The sequence below is a fragment of the Catharus ustulatus genome, chromosome 7, assembly GCF_009819885.2.
Source record: "Catharus ustulatus isolate bCatUst1 chromosome 7, bCatUst1.pri.v2, whole genome shotgun sequence".
Lineage (NCBI taxonomy): Eukaryota > Metazoa > Chordata > Aves > Passeriformes > Turdidae > Catharus > Catharus ustulatus.
The window spans coordinates 27,704,944-27,722,561 of NC_046227.1; the positions used below are offsets into that span (position 1 = coordinate 27,704,944).

The 17,618-nt window shown below is 41.7% G+C and overlaps 1 protein-coding gene across 1 annotated transcript in view; it reads left to right on the forward strand.

Moving 5' to 3' along the window:
- Positions 1-16,451, forward strand: part of SLC49A4 (solute carrier family 49 member 4) — a 69,697-nt gene extending 53,246 nt beyond the window's left edge. The window contains exons 8-9 of the mRNA XM_033064341.2: positions 5,593-5,775; positions 8,912-16,451. Of these exons, the coding sequence (XP_032920232.1) occupies positions 5,593-5,775; positions 8,912-9,027 (299 nt within the window). The 3' untranslated portion in view covers positions 9,028-16,451. The remainder of the gene's footprint in view (positions 1-5,592; positions 5,776-8,911) is intronic.
- Positions 16,452-17,618: the final 1,167 nt, after the last annotated feature.

Consider the following 17,618-nt stretch of genomic DNA (forward strand, 5'->3'; position numbering starts at 1 on the left):
AACAAGATGTGCTTGGTGAGTATGTGTAAGGCAGGGGGACCCAGAAGATGAAACAGTGGCCTGAAAACATTAACTTGCTTAAGGCTGTGGGCAAATCATTACCCCAAGGCCTGCTGTGCTTTTCCCACTAATAAAATGGGAATAATGACCTTTGTTTTGCTGACAGCTTCTTTAACTTCACAGATAGATAAAGAGGAACTAATTTAGGGGGTTATTTTCTGTTAGAAAAACAGTGTTCAGTAGTATACAGTACTTGAAATTTGGGAAGAGCACTCAGGGGTGAGTATCTATGAATATGGGCACTTCTAAATATCCATTGATAGCAAACCTCAAATGTTGTGTCATTTCCAGCCCTCTCCTCTTTCATTTTTTGAGGCTTACTCAGTAATTTTTTCACTTCTTAGTTCTCCAAACTGAATGCTCTGCTTTCAAAGCAAGTTCCACTTGCTTTTCTCATGAGAAGAATGTATACCAAATCAAATTTGATCAGATTTTTGGTTACTTTCAAAACTATATCATGAGATAGCAATTTGATCAGTGCATGCTGGAATGGAAATCCAGGCAATGAAACATATTGATGTTATAAATGTGCACTACAGAGACATCTTTCTTCTATTGTGTTTTTTCATTCCCATAAGTGAATTACAGTAAAATTTACTGTCTTACCTTAAGGGAGTCACATTTCTCATGGAAAAATTAAGGGTTACTTCTTCCATGACTTTTCTTACCACAACCAGTAGCAAGAGTTAGATTATAGGGAGGTTTCATTCTACCTTAATGGACTTTAGATTTTGGCTGGAACTAACTTGAATTGTTCAAATTGGTCATGGGGATACTGAAGCACTAAAGTCAACAAAGCCTGCATTCACAGGAGGCATTATCCTTCCACTTTGATGTTTGGGCTACAGTTATAATGGGCAGTAACAAAGTGCCCTAGATCTCCATATGTTTTGCTTTAAATTGTGTGCTGCTCCCAAGAGAATCTATTCCATTGTATTTACTCTCCTGTTTATCTGTATAAAATTTGTGTGAGTTTTGGCTGAGAGTGCCTCAGAAGAGAACTGTTACAAAATGTACAGAGTTCAAGAGTTTCTGGCAGAGGACTTTGGAAGGAGATACTGTACCACTTGCTTGCACTTGATACAGCATTTCCTGTGCAATTTTATCTGAAAACTATTTTTTTAAGTGGTAATATTTCATATTTTTTGTAAAAAGTCAGCCAAGATACATGTGCCAATGGTTGATAAGAACTAGTCACATCAGTTGAGGTCCTTCCATCAATATCATTTGGGTTTTGATCAGGCTCTGTAGTTATACATTTAGTGATTGTATAATTTAAGAGTAAATTGCTAAACATGTTGCAGAACATCCTGGAGAATTCTGGGAAATTGTATGTCAGAGATAGTTGAGTCTCCTTCTGCTGCATTGCAAGCCCATCTGAGGACACCAAGTGAAGGCTGTCATTGAAATCACTTCCCTGTTTGAATTTCTAACTTCCCTCCCCCTCTCCCCCTTTTTTTGTTTTTTTTATGAGTAGAAAGCTTTTCCCAGCTTGTGGCTGGGAGAAGAGAAAGGTTTTTTCTGGGATGTGGGCATGTATTTGCCGTCCAGTAGCTGAAGGCCTGTAAGAGATAAGCCAGTCAGGGACCTTCCTTCTTGTCACTTTTTGTCCTCTTTCTGCTAAGGCACTGTATCACCATCAGTCCCAAGTCATCTAACTGGTAACATCTCTAGTGCTGTTATCAAGGTACGTTTTATTCCCTGCTTCCTTCCTGGCCAGCAGAATGAGTGCTGAGGGAATAGCAAGGGTTACCTCACACCTCAAGCATGAACATGACGTGATGAAACATGGCTTGAGCCTCCTGCTGCAGCAGCTCCTGGCCAGTTTCTGAAGCAGCTGTGCTTTGGATGAGTTTTTTGCTTTTGCTGATCTTTTTTGGAGTGGTCAACCTGAGAAATAGCTGCTTAATGTACACAGACATATTTTCATATTTCAAACTATTTCAATTAATGTCATGTTTTAAGAAACCTAGCCCAGTTCCATTGTTGATGTCTGTAACTGCCATTGTCTTGGATATGCAACTTTGCACATAACTTTACAAGCAATTAATTAATTCCTTTTCCTAAGAAAAAGTGATTTATTTTTTTTAATAGCAGTAGCATGACACACTTCTCCAGTGTATGCCTATCCAAGTTAGTTGTTATTCTTTAGGACATGTTAGCTTCTTGGTGAATCATCTCTCTCTTTTTTTTGTTTTTGTCACTGCTTTCAGATCCTTATATTCATTTCCAATGACTGTCATTAAGATTGTCTTAATTGAAAGAACATTTGCTGTAACTTCAGCAGCTGTTCTTCTGCAGTATAAAATCATGGTAATTGTTTGTGTTCGTTCAGCACAAGGTCTCTGTGATGCAAAGCAAATGGTCCCTGTTAATAGATGGTATCTCCCTACTATCCTCTCACCCACGGGCTGGAATATGAGATACACTATTTAGTGTGAGAAATAAAAAACAAAAACCATTTCTGAACTCTGATTTTACTTGTTTCTGCGACTTATTTTTCTAAAACTGCATATCTTATCTTTGAGCTCCTGTCTAGTTGACCAGTTGGATTTGTGACTCAGTTGCTAAGTTACTGGAATAAGCTTATTTGTATAGCACTCAGGATAACCCTGGGTGATTTACAGATGCATGAAATAAAAAGTAGTTTCCCATCACTGCAATATATACCACTTTTAAATGTGCACAGCTCTCTCATTTTCAGAGCTTCTTTTTGTGGTTTCCCAGTTGAAAGCTATCATTTCCATTAGATGTTAGAACTTAAATTGGCATCTACTGGATGCTGTATTCTGTCTGTCCTTTTGCTGTGGCATTTCTGCTTATTAATTCCAAAGATGTGTGTACCTGTACCTCTACACAGACCTTGGTTTATCAGTACTACCTGTGATCTCAGCTGAGGAGCTGTCACTGGTGTTCAGCTGGCAGTTCTTGGTGTGCACACAAGGCAGGCAATACTTTGGGGCAGCCCAAGGGTGATGCTAAAGCTGCTTTACTCCTCTCAGTGTGGAAGTGTGAGGTGTGTGCCAGTGGGTGTGTTTGTGTGAGTGTTGTGACACGGAAATGTGAGGTGCAGAGTTACTGCCCTTGTTCACTTGTGGTCTGGTCATCTTAATACCTTTTAGTGAGTGGTGAGCAATGATGTAATTCAACTGGCATATTTTAAACTAGCAAATCTAGTTTGAAGGCTTCTGCTCATTTTATGAAAACCTTGGCACCTACTGTATATTAATCAAAATCTGAAGTCTTTAAATGGCTGCTAATTTCTGCCTTCATCTCAGTGACTCTAAGTTTCTGGAAATCATATGTCTAGACATTGTCTCTGTTCAGAGGCATGATTTCCCAAGATGTTTTAGCCCTCTTGCAGAGGTCTTTGCTTCTGACACTGTTCACTGCTCCACTTTCAGTGGTGCTGTTGTGGCTTTCAGCAGCTTCTCAACTATTTCAGCTGTTGGAGTTTCTGATACAGAATTACGGCTGGGTGCACCTTCTCTTCTTTGGGGAAGGTTCTGCAAATGTTGTCTAGAAGTTACAAGTCTGTCTTACAGACATCTTCAGCTAAGTGTAATAAGGGGTAAATGTTCATTTCTCTTAAGAGACTCTTCTATTTAATTTATGTGTTGATCTCTCAAGCCAATACAAAAATTTCAAACCACTGAGTGTGATATTCTGGCTACACCCGACAGCAGTTAGAGAGAGTTAGAGCAATATGCAGCAGTGTTTGAGGTAAATGGGAGTTCAAAGAGTGGCTCATGAAACTTTAAATACTGGTGAGGAGTTGAAGTAAAAATCTATGGATCTTTTAACCAGGGAATCAGGTCTTCAGTGTTAGCTAGAGTTGCACATTAGGAAGAACATCCTAATACTGCATGGGGTTTTTTCTTTCCTCTCTGACAACTTCTGGACATATCTTGCATCAATTTCTTTGATTTGTTCTGCAGTTTATGACAGGAGAATTCAAGAGTAGGAAAATCTACATGTTTGGTTTTTTTTTTTTTGAGGGGGTTGGTTTGTTTGATTTTGTGTGTTTGTTTGCTTTTCTTAACAGCTCAGAGTACTGTGGTATCTTCAAAAAAGCGGGGCCAGCTCTCCCTCCTTTTTCCTGCCCAGACAAGTCCTCTGTTGAGAAAGAAATGTCCTAGTGCCTTGGAAGCAAACCACATGAAAAAGAGGATGTGATAGATAGCCGTTTCTGCTTCTTGATGCTTTTATTTCTTTTCCATGATTTTTTATATTTAAAAAAACTGATTTTTAATTTTTTGTTAAGCTGTTTCCTGCTTAACAGTTTCTCAGTTGAAAGCTTGAGCAGTGCATAATAAAAGATTAAGCAGAGCTGTTTCCGTTCTCTCCTTTCTAAGACAAAAGAGTGAAAATTAAACTGAAATATGTACACATATATTTATATGAAAAAGAATTTCTAAGGATTTTGTACCATATAATCTTTTCACTGCAGTGAAAAGACTATAAATAATTTACCTGTGACTTAACAACTCTTCTGTATCTGAAATTTTTTCTTTAGGTTTTCTTAGTATTTTGGTGGGAACCTCAGAAATTATTCCAGAGTTTTCTGGTTATTTAAAGCCTTCTGATAATATTCTTCTTCTTTTTACATGGTCAGTAACCTTGGGTTATTGAGGTTGCAAGTCAGGAAATCTTCTCTCTCCAATACAGCACTAAGAAAAAACTTACCTAAATTTCCAAATATATACTAAATTTTTGTTAAGTTTTGTGACGATTTTTTTGCCCAGAAATAGCTGTAATGTGTTTATTAAATGATAATATAGATATCTTAAGCTTCTGTATTAAGAGCTGTGAAGTATTTGGCAAAAACTGTAGAACAAAATAGCTGAGGCTGCTGAAGAAATGTCACAATTTTCTCTTGGTTTGTCCAAGAAAAACAATTTGTTGTACAGCAGCAAATAATCTGCATTATCAAATCTGTCCCATTCCTGTCAGGAGCTGGGTGCCCTTCATTTCCTTTTGAAGCCAGAAGGGATTCAACATGTTGCAGCTCAGGCTGTGCTGAATACTAATGTCTTGATAGCTGGTAGATCATTGGTATTTATTTGTAAAATGGGAACAAAATTAGTTTTGACCTTTAGAGCGAAGTCAAAAGGTTAATCTATGTCCATTTCCAATTTAGTGCATTAATTGCTCCCTGTCCTAATTGTGTGTAGGACAATATTTTCTGTTTGTTTCAAAGGTAAATCAAACTGTAGGTGATGCTTTGCATTCATAATTTTGTTGTTTGTTTTACTTACAAGTGAAGTCCAAATCACTGAATGTATCTTCATGGATTGTGTTTAAATAAATAGATAAATAAATCAATAAGTATTTCTGATTTTTTTTTATTTCACAAATCATTGCATGCATTCTTCCTAAAGCTAGTGAGGTGTGATGTTCTTTTTGATACACAGAGGATAAAAATAAGATTATGCAATTTTTGGTTATTCAGATATTAGTATTCTTGGCAGCTGTGAATAGGGGGGAAAAACACCAGCATGAAATTAATAACTGTTTTTGTTTCTGTCATAGCTACACTGTACACATCCTGCATTTTGCTGGGTATATTCCTCAACAGCAGCGTACCAATATTCTTTGAGCTCTTTGTGGAGACAGTCTACCCTGTTCCAGAAGGAATAAGCTGTGGAGTTGTCACCTTCTTGAGTAATGTGTTCATGGGAGTGCTTTTGTTTTTCCTCACATTTTACCATACAGGTAAGAAATATAAGCCACTTGAAAAATTTAATTCTCCTTAAGGACATACCTTTGTCAGTAAAAGGAAGGATTTGCACATACAATTTCTGTTAATAACCAAATGTTTGAATCCAAGCAAGGGCAGCAAGGAAGGAGAATTTTAATTATTCTTTTCTATATGCAAGCTTATAAAAATGAACTTTATTAGATGCAAGATAATTGTATTTGAATTTGCTGTAGCCAGAAACCACCAAGGTACACACTGTCATCATGTTATATAAAGGCCTGGGTAACATGACCATTAATAATGTTTGTACTATGGGTGTTCAGAACCACAGCAAAGCTCACCCAACCTCATGCTCTTGGGTAGAACTGTATTGTCAAGGAGGGGCAGAGCAGAAATGCCCCATTTAAAGCCAGCTCAGAGATCTGACCACTGCTCAAAGACAGAACAGGCATTCCTCTGGGCAATCCCATGGCCTAATCCAGCTCAACAGGATTTCACTTCATGGTTTTGGCAATTTATTCAGACTTTCTCATCTCTCAAGTATTATTTACTTCTCCTAACTTGTAATCATAACTTACAACTTGCTGTTTAGTAGACTCTAATACATATTATTACTCAAAGTGTAGAATAAGAACCCAGCTTGCTTTCCAAGGGAAATGGTCTTTATTAATGGTTTTCAAAGACGCAGATTTTTTTCTTTGTATTTTGTCATTATGGTAAACATTTGCTTCATGGTGTAATACTTGTAAACCATTAGAAAATGCAAGCTTTTATGTATTATTCCTTCTTAAGATGTTGTATTTTATAACTAAGAGGAGAGTGACAAATTTCAGATTTAATTCTGCTAGAAATTATCAAGGTCTCAACCTGGAGCAATTTTTCAGCATTGTTTGTCTTTCTGCCAGGAAATTGCAGGCAGGAGGACGGCCATGTTCCAAATTGTGGTTTGTGAACAAAAACGGAGGGAAATAATTTAATTTTTTTAATTGGTGCTGAACTGTATCATTGTAAAACCTAAATGTCATGTGGGTTAGCTTTGGGTGGTGTGAGAGCTAGTATTTACATTTTAAAGTATACTTTTTATATTAATTGGTGTGAACTCTGTTCAGACATACTATTGTTTCTGACATCTGTACCTGAGCTGGATTTCAGAATATTCTGAAAATTTTTTCAGAGTTTGGTATTACATAATAAATGAAGATGGGGATATGGTGTATCACTTCTGATGAAAGAATTATAATAAAATGGACTCATTCCCCCATAAATAGGGTATTTGGGACCATTTTTTGTCTCTCATATTTCTTTCCCTACGAGATATCAGTAAATGCAGGTTAGGATAAACCTGAAATTGGCATACCCATACGCTTAAAATATTTTCCCTATTTCTTCAAAAGGAAAGAAAATAAAGTAATTTGTGTTTGGGCAAATCCATTCTTTGATAGAAAGTAGGAGAGAGTGTGTGGTCACTGGGGGGGATCAGTGCCAGGGGTTCTATTGGCTCCTCTGATTAAAAAAAATCTGTTAGAAGGTAGATAATGATCTTAATAATTTGCTTTCATTTGATTCAAATACATCCTCTAATGACATTTAAGAAGCTTACACATAAATCAGAACTCAGTCAAATTCATCTTGTTCCCTTGGTCTTTCCTTTTAGGCAAAATAATCTTTCAGTAGTTTTTATTACAATTTCTCTTTTTCTCCTTGTACTGATACTGTAAATGCTGTGAAGGACTCAAACCCTGGAAGCTTTCCAGTGGCCTGAAGATTTTGGTTCACTCAGCAGAGTGGGGATGTAAACCTTCCTAAAGCTCAGCCTTGCTGCTCATGCTGTGCCCCAAAGCTGCAGCCTCTGGATGAGGTTTCCTTTGCCTTTTCTGCAGGGACTTCCCAGGGAAAACAAAAGGAACCTGACCTTTGGCTTCAAACGATTGATGTGTTCCCTGCATCACCACTGCTGTCACAAATTCCAGATCAAAAAAGACATGAAGGATTCCCAAGTTAAATTTTGTCTTTTAGGATATTTGAGTTAAAGTCTGTTTAATCCAATCAAGGAGGGATGTTACAAGGAAAATAATAGCAAAGCATTTGCCTGTTGACTATCACATAACAATCATCTCCAAGCCTAGGAAAACTTTACTATAATTTTAATAATATTACTGCCTAAATAAATCCATAAGGGTTTTTGGTGGATCAGGAAGCGTGTTGTTGAAAGTTACTGTTTTTGGAAGGTTGATTTTTCCGGCTTTCTGACTGTTATCCTTCACATTGTTTAAAATAAATCATACTTTTTCTTTCAGCAATATAAATTACAGATTCAAGAAAGTAGCACTGATGAAACCTTGATTTTGATGAACTCAGACCTGGAGGGAGAGTTTAGATTCTGTAAAATTAAATTAATAAGAGAAAATAATAATAATAATAACAATAATAATAATAATAATAATAATGGGGAAAAATAAAAATAAGTAGAACACTATCCAGTGAAATTAATGTTTCTTTAGTAAATTGACACATTAAAAAATAAAATCGTGTTGTACTTGTTTAAAATAAAAAGTGAATCAAATTAATCAAATCTCAGATGATAGGATTTCTTGAGTACAGAACACAGACTTTAAGAGCAGCATGTTAGGTGTTTCAGAGCAGAGGCTTTTGAGAACCTGTTTTTGCAATGGCTCTTAAATTGAATTGATCGTATTATGCACAAGTTTCTTCTGAGGAATTGGTTTTCCCTCCTTATATGATGTAGCAGGTTTGATTCCAAATCAAACCCAGTTTCTTCCTGTGCTTTTAATTTCAGTTCTCAATCCATAGAAATCAAGGGACTAATGAGCAGAGTCTTTGGAAGTGGTTTATTCTCCATTAGCAATGATAGATTTTATTTTTTCCCCGTTCTCTTCATTGGCAGGTTGACTAAGGAGGATTTACATTAGCTGGAGGCATTGGTTATAAATATATACAGATATATAAATATATATAACTTAAGGTGTCCATGGAGAAGGCTCACAGACCATGTTAACCGTCGATCGATCGGGAGCTGTCAGGATTTTGTCAGAACGCAGCAATTTCCTTCAAACCTGCCATCAGTCCAAGCTTTGGTCGCTTTAAACACAGAACATGTTTGATAACTTGGGTCTCTGTTGTGCTTCACAGAGTTTTCCTGGTTCAACTGGTGCCTGCCAGGGTCGTGTCTGCTCAGCCTGCTCCTCATCCTGTGCTTCCGCGAGTCCTACGACAGACTCTATCTCGATGTCGTCGTCTCCGTGTGATCACACTGGACTGGTGAGGCCTTGGAAGAGACTGAAGTCGGCTTTGCAGTCTGCACATCTGCCTGGATTTGCACAGCTGAACAGCAGAAAAACAAAGAAATTGCAAGACTTAATCGTGGCTTTATTTAGAGAGGGTGAGGGATGGGTTGTTCTTACGTTCAAGACCATCTTGATTTGCCATAAATGTGGAACTGGAGTGGTGATGGTGACACCAAAATGCACAAAGAGAATCTCTCTGCTGTCCACGTCCCTGTGCCAGGGCTGGGGCTCTCTGTTGAGGAGGCTCTTGATGTAGCAGTGAGGTGTATGTTGTGTGTGTGTGTGTGTGTGTGTGTGCCTGTGTGCTGACTCACGGTTATACACACCAGGGTACCAGTAATCTTCAGAGTCTTCTATCAGAATAAAAATAGGGAATAATCTTAACAAAAGGAAAAAATAAGAAAACAAAAATGTTTTCTTCAAGATCTCTTTAAAATCACTAGTCATTTATATAGTGAATTAAACAGTTAAGCTAAAATGATTTGGTGCTTGTACACTACATTTACATTCTAATAAAGTGGGTTCTGATAAAAGACACTGGTACCAGGGTTTTTAGCCATACTAAATATCCCAAACAATCCCTGCAGTGTTGTTAGAGGTGTTTGTTACCACCCTGGAGCACAAGTAAACAATAGCTTTAGCTGCCACTGAATCCCAACCTGCACCCACAGTCACCTCTGAAATGCCACCATGGTTCCATATCTCCTGAGTATGGAGCATCTGTGGTGTACTGGAGTGTCACCCTAGGTAAATGTTGCTGTTCTAAAGGCCACCACTGTGTCACCTTGCCATCCTCCATCTCCAGTAATTTTTACTGTTAGTGCCACTGAATACTGTGGGTGTGGATGTCTGAGTCCTGCTAGTTTTTTCCTGATACTCTAAGGTGTGTGTGGTTTTTAGCATTAGTTTATGACTGAGGGTGCCTAAACAATGCTACTTGTAACCCAAGTCTTGAGAAATCACTGTTTCCTAAAAAAACCCTTTCTAGCTAAGGAGGTGCATTGATGGCGAAATGACAATGAGTTTGACAATGAGGAATAACTCATGAGTTCTGGCATAATATGGGAAATTAATGCCAGCTCTTTTTATCAGTACTAATCTGTGGTCATTCTGGCCCTTACTTGAACATAAGTATTAAAGACACTTTGAATAGTTTTTTAACTCAATTTTTAAACCTGCTAATGATTTCTTAATTATATTCTTAGATTTCAGTTCAGCATCATTTGAAATGTTTCTGTATGTGTGTGTGTGTTCTGTTCTTTGTGTTACAGGGGTGTGTTTGTGTGTATGGGGGCGTGCATATTTATATCAATGTATACACAAATAAAACTTATATATATAAGAGATACATATATATATATATAAGTTGTGCAAGGGTATGTGTTTCCCTAGGTTTACTGCAGGGGATCCTGTCTGGGGAAGGTGATGTGCCCTTGTTTGTAACCCAGCCGGTCACTGCCATGAGTGGGAACGCGTCGTGCACAGTCTGTGACAGGGATTCATTTCGGGGGTGAATGATTTCCTGCCCTGGCAGTTCTATGGCAGGGGGTGGGTGCACCTGTTGGAGAAGGCTCTGCATCTCTAGAAGTTGAATCAAGAACCCTCTGCTCCTGTGTGGGGCTCTTCTTTGCCCCTGGGGCAACATCAACACAGTAAGCTCACAAACCCAGAACTACCTTTCAGATATGGATCTGTTCCTTCTGCCTGCTCTCCTTTTGCAGAGAGAATACACCTCTAAGACTTAACTCAGGAGTGTATCTGTGCAGTAAAATAAAACAAGCTGTTCCCTGCTTTTATGCTTTCGGAGCAATTGATGTACTTACTGTAGTAACTGAAAATGGATTTAGCTCATTGCCTATATCAGCTCTAAATGATCTTTCCTGTCTTGAAGCAGGCTCTTTGTGGTAGTGGAGCTAACCTGCATAGGGAAGATGAAATCAGTCCAACCAGTACATTCAGATCCACTGGCATCATCCCTTTTCAGATGAGTGGTGTTAACTGTCCAGCTTCTTTTTACGATGTTTTAGTGCCTGGATTGGTTTCAGTATCCAGTAGCTGCAGCTACCTATTGTCTCCTGAAACCAAGGATCGCTTGCCAAGATTGTGAAGTTGCATTGTCATGGCAGAACTGTGAGCTCAGATGGCTCTTCAGAACTCTGTTTCTGCAATTTACTGTAGCTATATAAAGATGAAAATTGCTCAGCTCAGGCACTGTCCTGAGTGACAGAGATTTCTAATCCTTTCACTGTCCTGACTGTTTTAAAATGGAGAAACATTTCACACAGTATTCAGACTATAACCTATTCTTCCTCTGTTCCAGAAGGCATCAAACAATTCAAAATACTTGCCAGAGCTTGCAGATGCAGACACTCCACAGTCAGGGGAGAAGAGTGAACCTCTTGTTTCAAACCCTGTTGATTGTTTTTCTGAGTCAGTGTGAATGGCTCACTGTGACTGATGCTTTGGTAGCTGTTTCTGTGTGCGGTGGATCGACTGTGGGTGGACACCACATGCCCACCAAAGCCACTCTGTCATTGCCCTCCTCAGCTGGGCAGGGGAGAGAAAATATAATGGAAAGCTCATGAGTTGAGCTAAGAACAGGGAGAGATCAGTCACCAGTTGCCATTATGGATAAGATAGACTCAATTTGGGGAAACTGGTTTAATTTACTAGCAATCATATCACAGTAGGAAAATGAGAAAACCTAATTTTGAAAACACCTCTCCATCCCTCTCTTCTTTCCAGGCTTAGCTTTATTTGTGGTTTTCTCTTCCTCCTCCCCTCAGCAGCACAGGGGGAAAGGGAATGGGGGCTGTGGTCAGACCATTACCTAAGGACATTCTTTCCCTGCTCCAGCATAAGGTCCCTCCCAGGGGAGACAATCCTCCATGAATTTCACCAGTATGGTTACAAACCTTTGGGAGCAATCCTGCCAACAAACCTGCTCCAGCCTGGGCTCCTCTCTCCATTGTGCCACAGGTCCTGCCAGGAGTCTGCTCCAGCAGCTTTCCCACAGGCCCACAGCCTCCTCTGGAGATCCAGCTGTGTAGCATTGGGCTCTCCACAAGCTGCAAGTGAGTCTCTGCTCCCCGTGGGCTGCAGGGACACAGCTCCCTCACCATGGTCTGCATCACAGGCTGCAGGGGAATCTCTGCCCTGGTGCCTGGAGCCGCTCCTGCCCCTCCCTCTGCACTGACCTGGTACCTGCAGAGCTACTCCTTTCTCTGGCTGCAGAGACTGTTGTGCAGTAACTTCCTTTCCCTTCCTAACCTGTAATCCCAGAGGTGTTACCACCATGACCAAAGGGTTCAGCCTTGGCCAGTGCCCCATTTGGAACCTGGCTGGTGTTGGCTCTGTCACTCATGGGGAAGCTCCCAGCTGCTTGTCACGGACACCACCCCTGCAGCCCCTCACTGCCATGCAGAGCCCCTGCCCTGTGTCTGCCTGGCACGGCAGTGTGGTCTGAATTACAGCCATCAGGGTCTCTGCAGGAACCTTCTCCAGGGCTGGGCAGCCCAGCCAGGTCCCACTGAAACCTGCACTGAGTTCACAGGCACTGCTCTGCAGTCAGGGCTCAACCCAAGTTCCCAGCAACACTGATGGAAATCTGCCCAAGTGAAAGTCAAAGGATTGCTCCCAAATTGCTTGAAGTTGTGCAGGACATGGCTGCATTCCACACACACAGTGTTCAGGTTTAAGATTTTATTAGATGAGCAAGTCTGGCTCAGGATGGAAGTGAGAATTTTAAATGTGTTTGCTGAAATCTCTGAAAAACACTTTATCCCTATCTGTGCCCCACAGCAGCATCTGTGAAGGAGCAGTTCATTTCATGTCAGTAATACAACTAAACCCATAGAAATATTTTTTGGATGAGCATTATCACTTGCTTGGATTTAGCAAGAGTCCAAGCTGCCAGGCTACCTGCACTTTGTTGGAAATTTGAGTTTGAAGTGCAAGGAGAGCCACTAACAGTGCAGATGCAGTTAACAGTAGTGCAGAATAGGCTCAAAAGAGTTAATGTTTTTCTTAATAATGAAAGTTCAAAGTCTCTCTAACTTGGAGGAGTCATAGATGTCATTTGCCAGCAGAGGAAGGTGCCCTGAGAAGCCCTGGAATTTCCTTCTCTTGGTGGCCTGTGTGTTCATGGCCCTGAAGAACATCTTCCCCAGCAGTGGTGAGCCCCTTAACACAGGTAATTGTGTTGTGGTTTATATTGGGAATGCTGGGAAGCAGCTCCGTAGTGCTGCTCACTCTTAATGGTTCATTTTACCCATGGGCTGCTCCTGAGGTTTGTTTGGCTCAGTGACACCCTCGGTGCAGCTTCCAGAGCTGCTGGCTCTCCTCCTGAGCTGTGCAAGCTCCCATGCTGCTGATGGGGAGGCTCAGAAAATGCAGGCTTCACTTAGAGCAGTTCCTGTCTCTGGTCACTGCTGTTACCCATTAACTTCCTCTGGAATCCTCTGCCCTCCCTTGGGGCTGCCTGTTCCCCTGAGCTGGAGGTGTGGAGAAGAGATTCCTTGCTTCCAGAGCAATTTTACAGGGAAGGGTTGGCTGACCATGTACTTAATGTACATAAGAATAGGGATTTTTAGAAAATCATGCCAGTTGGAAGAAAGTGTAGACCCAAAGGATTCTGCACATATTGTGAACAGATGATCTGTTACAAGCAGACTGTAATTTACCTGAAACCTATGATTTTAGCTCCCACACCTAGAGGGGCCAAGCAGATGGGCTCTGTGTATGTCAGGTGTTCAGGCTCACAGCATCACAGTTATCCCCAGCCATCTGACAGAGCTGAAAAGAGTGGGAATGGGGATGACTTGAATCTTGGAGTGGGTTGGAAAACCCCAGACTCTGTCAGTGTTTGTAGTGGTAACTTGGGGAGAGCAACAGGTTGGACTGAGTAACAAAAAGTGCCTGGTTTGAGGGGGCATTTCAGCGCCAAAATATTGCATTGGACTGATCAAGTCCATACAAAATTTGAAATTTTGTGGTGACAGGGATGTTAATGCTGGGCTTGTTCTAAAGTAAACTGAGCAAGTGACTGCATGGCCTTGCACTGCAACATAAACAAGCTGCATTGATTGATGTGCATGTATTGGCTGTTACAAGAAAGGGAATGTGATTTAATTGTCAGGAGTGACTGAAATATGAATTACACAGTTTGCACAGTGGATGTAACTGCTCTGTAATGGTGTGACAGCAGGGCTCTAATTGTTCATTTCTTCTGTTGGGTCACTTGCAAATTAGTAAGTATCTCTGACAAAGGCATTTTTATGTTTCATTAGTTTCGAGGAGGTTCCTTTTATATTAAGTACAGTCCATTGTAATAACCTGCAAGACAACTACTACACTGGTGTGGGAACCTACACCAGTTCTGGGGATTGATTTGGTATCTGATGGTGCTGCATTCTCAGGGTTGTTAAAGCACTACATGGGAAGAGCAGGGATGTGGGGTGTGCAAGGAGTTTGCTGTGTGTGTGGATGCACAGTTGTGCAAAGGGAGATGTCAACCCCGCCAAAACACACAAGAACTTTGTCACCTTCCATGGGTCCCAGCATTCCAGCTGTGGGGGGAGAAGAGGGAGGTGCTGCCTTGTGACTGCTGCCTCCTTTCCATCAGAGACAGCCAGGCAGCCTCCAGGCTCGCTGCTTCACATGAGGGGATCATAACCATCACCAGGCTCCATTCGCTTCCCTGCAGCCGTGACTGCTGCGAGGTGCGTTGTGGGTGGCACACGAGTATCTGCCTTGCTTCCTGCAGGAGCGTCACTTCAGCTGGCAGAGAACTGCCCCAGAGCAGGCACAGCCCCAGTGAAGTCAGAAGATGTCAATCTGCTTACAATTTTTGCAGTTTGTGTTTCAAACCAGATGCAACTAATAAATAAAGGAAGAAATGTAACTCTGTCCAAAGTTTTGACAAGTAAAAGCAAATATTTGCACAGATGTGCTGACTCCTGCCAATTACTTGGGATTGCAATGTTTTTGGATCAATTCATGCCCCCCACAGCCCCAGCACTGTTTCTTCACTTCTCAGTCCCAGCAGCACCGTGGGAAGCTTCAAGCCCTGGTGGAGGGCAGGGACTGCAGCACAGAGAGAGAGGGGAAGTGCTGAGCCATGATGCCTGGGAGGGGGGATGTTGGGCACAGAAGGGGTGTCTTCTTCAGCCCAGTTGTTTCAGAGCCTCATTTTTCCCTTCCTCAAGGATGGCTTTTGAGCTTCATTTTCTGTTTGTGATGGGATTTGTGCTGCAGGAACAGGGACAGCCATGGTGGTGGCAAACAGTGTAGAGTTGCTGGTTTTCCAAGGTGCAGCAAGGAAGGCAGGTGGGACTTACTCTGCAGCAACAGCTTTTCTGTGCATGCTCTCTCTCCCCACTGGCTTCCTCCATGTGATTTATCTGCTTGTTGCATCTGGACAGAGTCACTGCACTCCATTTGCATTGCTACATGAAGACAATACCACCAGAAAAAACTTTTTTTCTTTATGGGAAGATTTTCCCTTCAGGCTGAGGCCAATTCTTCAACCTTAGTCTATGTATTTGTCAAAGCCACAACAACCCCAAGCCCATGTTTTCCTTCACAGAGGGGATGTGCAGGTTTGTGTGGGACAACTCAGGGGGCTTGGGGAAGGGCTGCTTGGGGCTTGGGGTGCCCACCCATGCCAGGGGAGGGGGATGTTTCATGTCCCTCCCCAGCAGGGACACCCTGAATGTGCAATATAAACTAGAACTGTGTTCCCTGCCCCCTCCTGCCCACAGCTCTTCTTTGTGCTCTGACCTTTCTGCTGCCACCTGGGCTGAGCCAGCCCAGCAGAGCTGCAGGGTCTCCCCACGGGCAGCCTGCCATCAGCTCCTGCTCCCGGCGGACCATGATGCATTTTCCAGACATATTTATTTTCTCTGACTATGATATTTGCTAGATTAAAATCTCTTTTTCCCCCACCACGTTTAATGTCTTCCACCTTGACAAGGTCATAAAAACAGCTTTTAATTATGGGACACACCTAGCAGTTGGGGTTTTTTGAACTGCATGAACATATGGAGAAGGAAGAGGGTTTTACATGTTGGAGAGCATCTTTGTAAACTATCCTCGACTTGTAAGACTGTTCAGTTTTACTGGAGTTGTTTGTATGCGTTTTACTTTTGTAATTTTTTAAGTGATTTGATAGAATTTTATTTTAGGGCAAATTCTACATTTTGTATGCGATATTCCGATGTGGTGTATTTTTATTTTTGAGAAAATAATGTTGAAACCACTAAATACTTGTCAATGTAACATATCCACTGTGTAATTTCTATTTAAAACTGGACTTTGACCATGAAGTGCGTGTTATTTTACGTACTGGTTGTTGCACATTAAAGAGGTTACTCAGTTTGCTGCCATCACTGTTCATCACTTCCAAGAAAACACAAGGGAGTAGTTTATTTCTGCCATAATGCTGCCAAAACCCACTGCAGATACTGCTATGAAATGGGGGTTGTTTAGTCTAAATGAATGTAGCCTCATCCAATCTCCCAAGCCAGCCAATGAAAGATTTCCATGGCTTTTAGTGAGGTTTTCAGTGGGGTCTGGCACTGCTGGTGCACCCCTTGGTTTCCTCCAGCAGGGAGGGCCTGGCAGCCCCACCACACCATCACAACTCTTGATTTCACACCCCGATTCCTCCAGGCTCAGGATGCTGCAGGCCAGTTGCTTTTGCTGGCTCCCACCATCACTGTCTCTGTTGGGGCTTTTAGAAAGGAGACCCTTGGTAATAACCTTCCCTGTGTTTATCCTGCATTTAATTGAAGTGGACCCAGCCCGGCATCTCTTGATCTGTGTTTATTTTCTAGGACCAGCTCTTCAAGAACGCCCTGACTACTTACCAGGGCAAGTTTAAAATAGCCTCACATCCTATTAGTGCTGGGAAGAAATCTGTCAACTCTCATGTTGTGGAATATCTGGGCCCCACTATTCTTAGCAACAGTCTCTTTCCAGGCTATATATGGGAGCTTAAAGCGCCTCTAATGATACAGTTCCCAGTTGTATTTATCTTTGCAGTGTTACAGAAACCTCCATCCTTAGGGGGATGAGAACTGAGGGTCCATCTCAGAGCCCTGATGTAGTTTTGTGTGTTGGTGAAGTCCCTGTGCTTGTTCTTTCTCAGATTTTTTTTTCCCATTTTCTGTTTCATCTTTGCTGTTGGTGAAGTCTGCTGTTTCCCTGGCACATAAATGACATTTATTCTGCTTTCCTGAGAGAGTGCCGGGTGCTGGCATCTCCCTTTTGGCTGTGCTGCAGTTGCACATGGGGGAGCAGCTGGGCTGGGGCCAGCTGGTTGAAAGCTCTTGGTGCTGTGCCCAGATGTGCCCAGATGTGGGTGAGCTCTCACAGAGACCCTCATGTCTGACAACCGTGGGACCAGCAGTGGCTGGGAAAAGGTTGAGGCCACTTGTAAATGCTGGATCTGTGTGTTTTGGCATCTTTGGGCTGCAGCCCAGCACCAAGGACGCTGATGCTGATGAGCAGCAGCCCCCCAAGGCAGGTGGATCTGCCTTTACCCTCTGGCC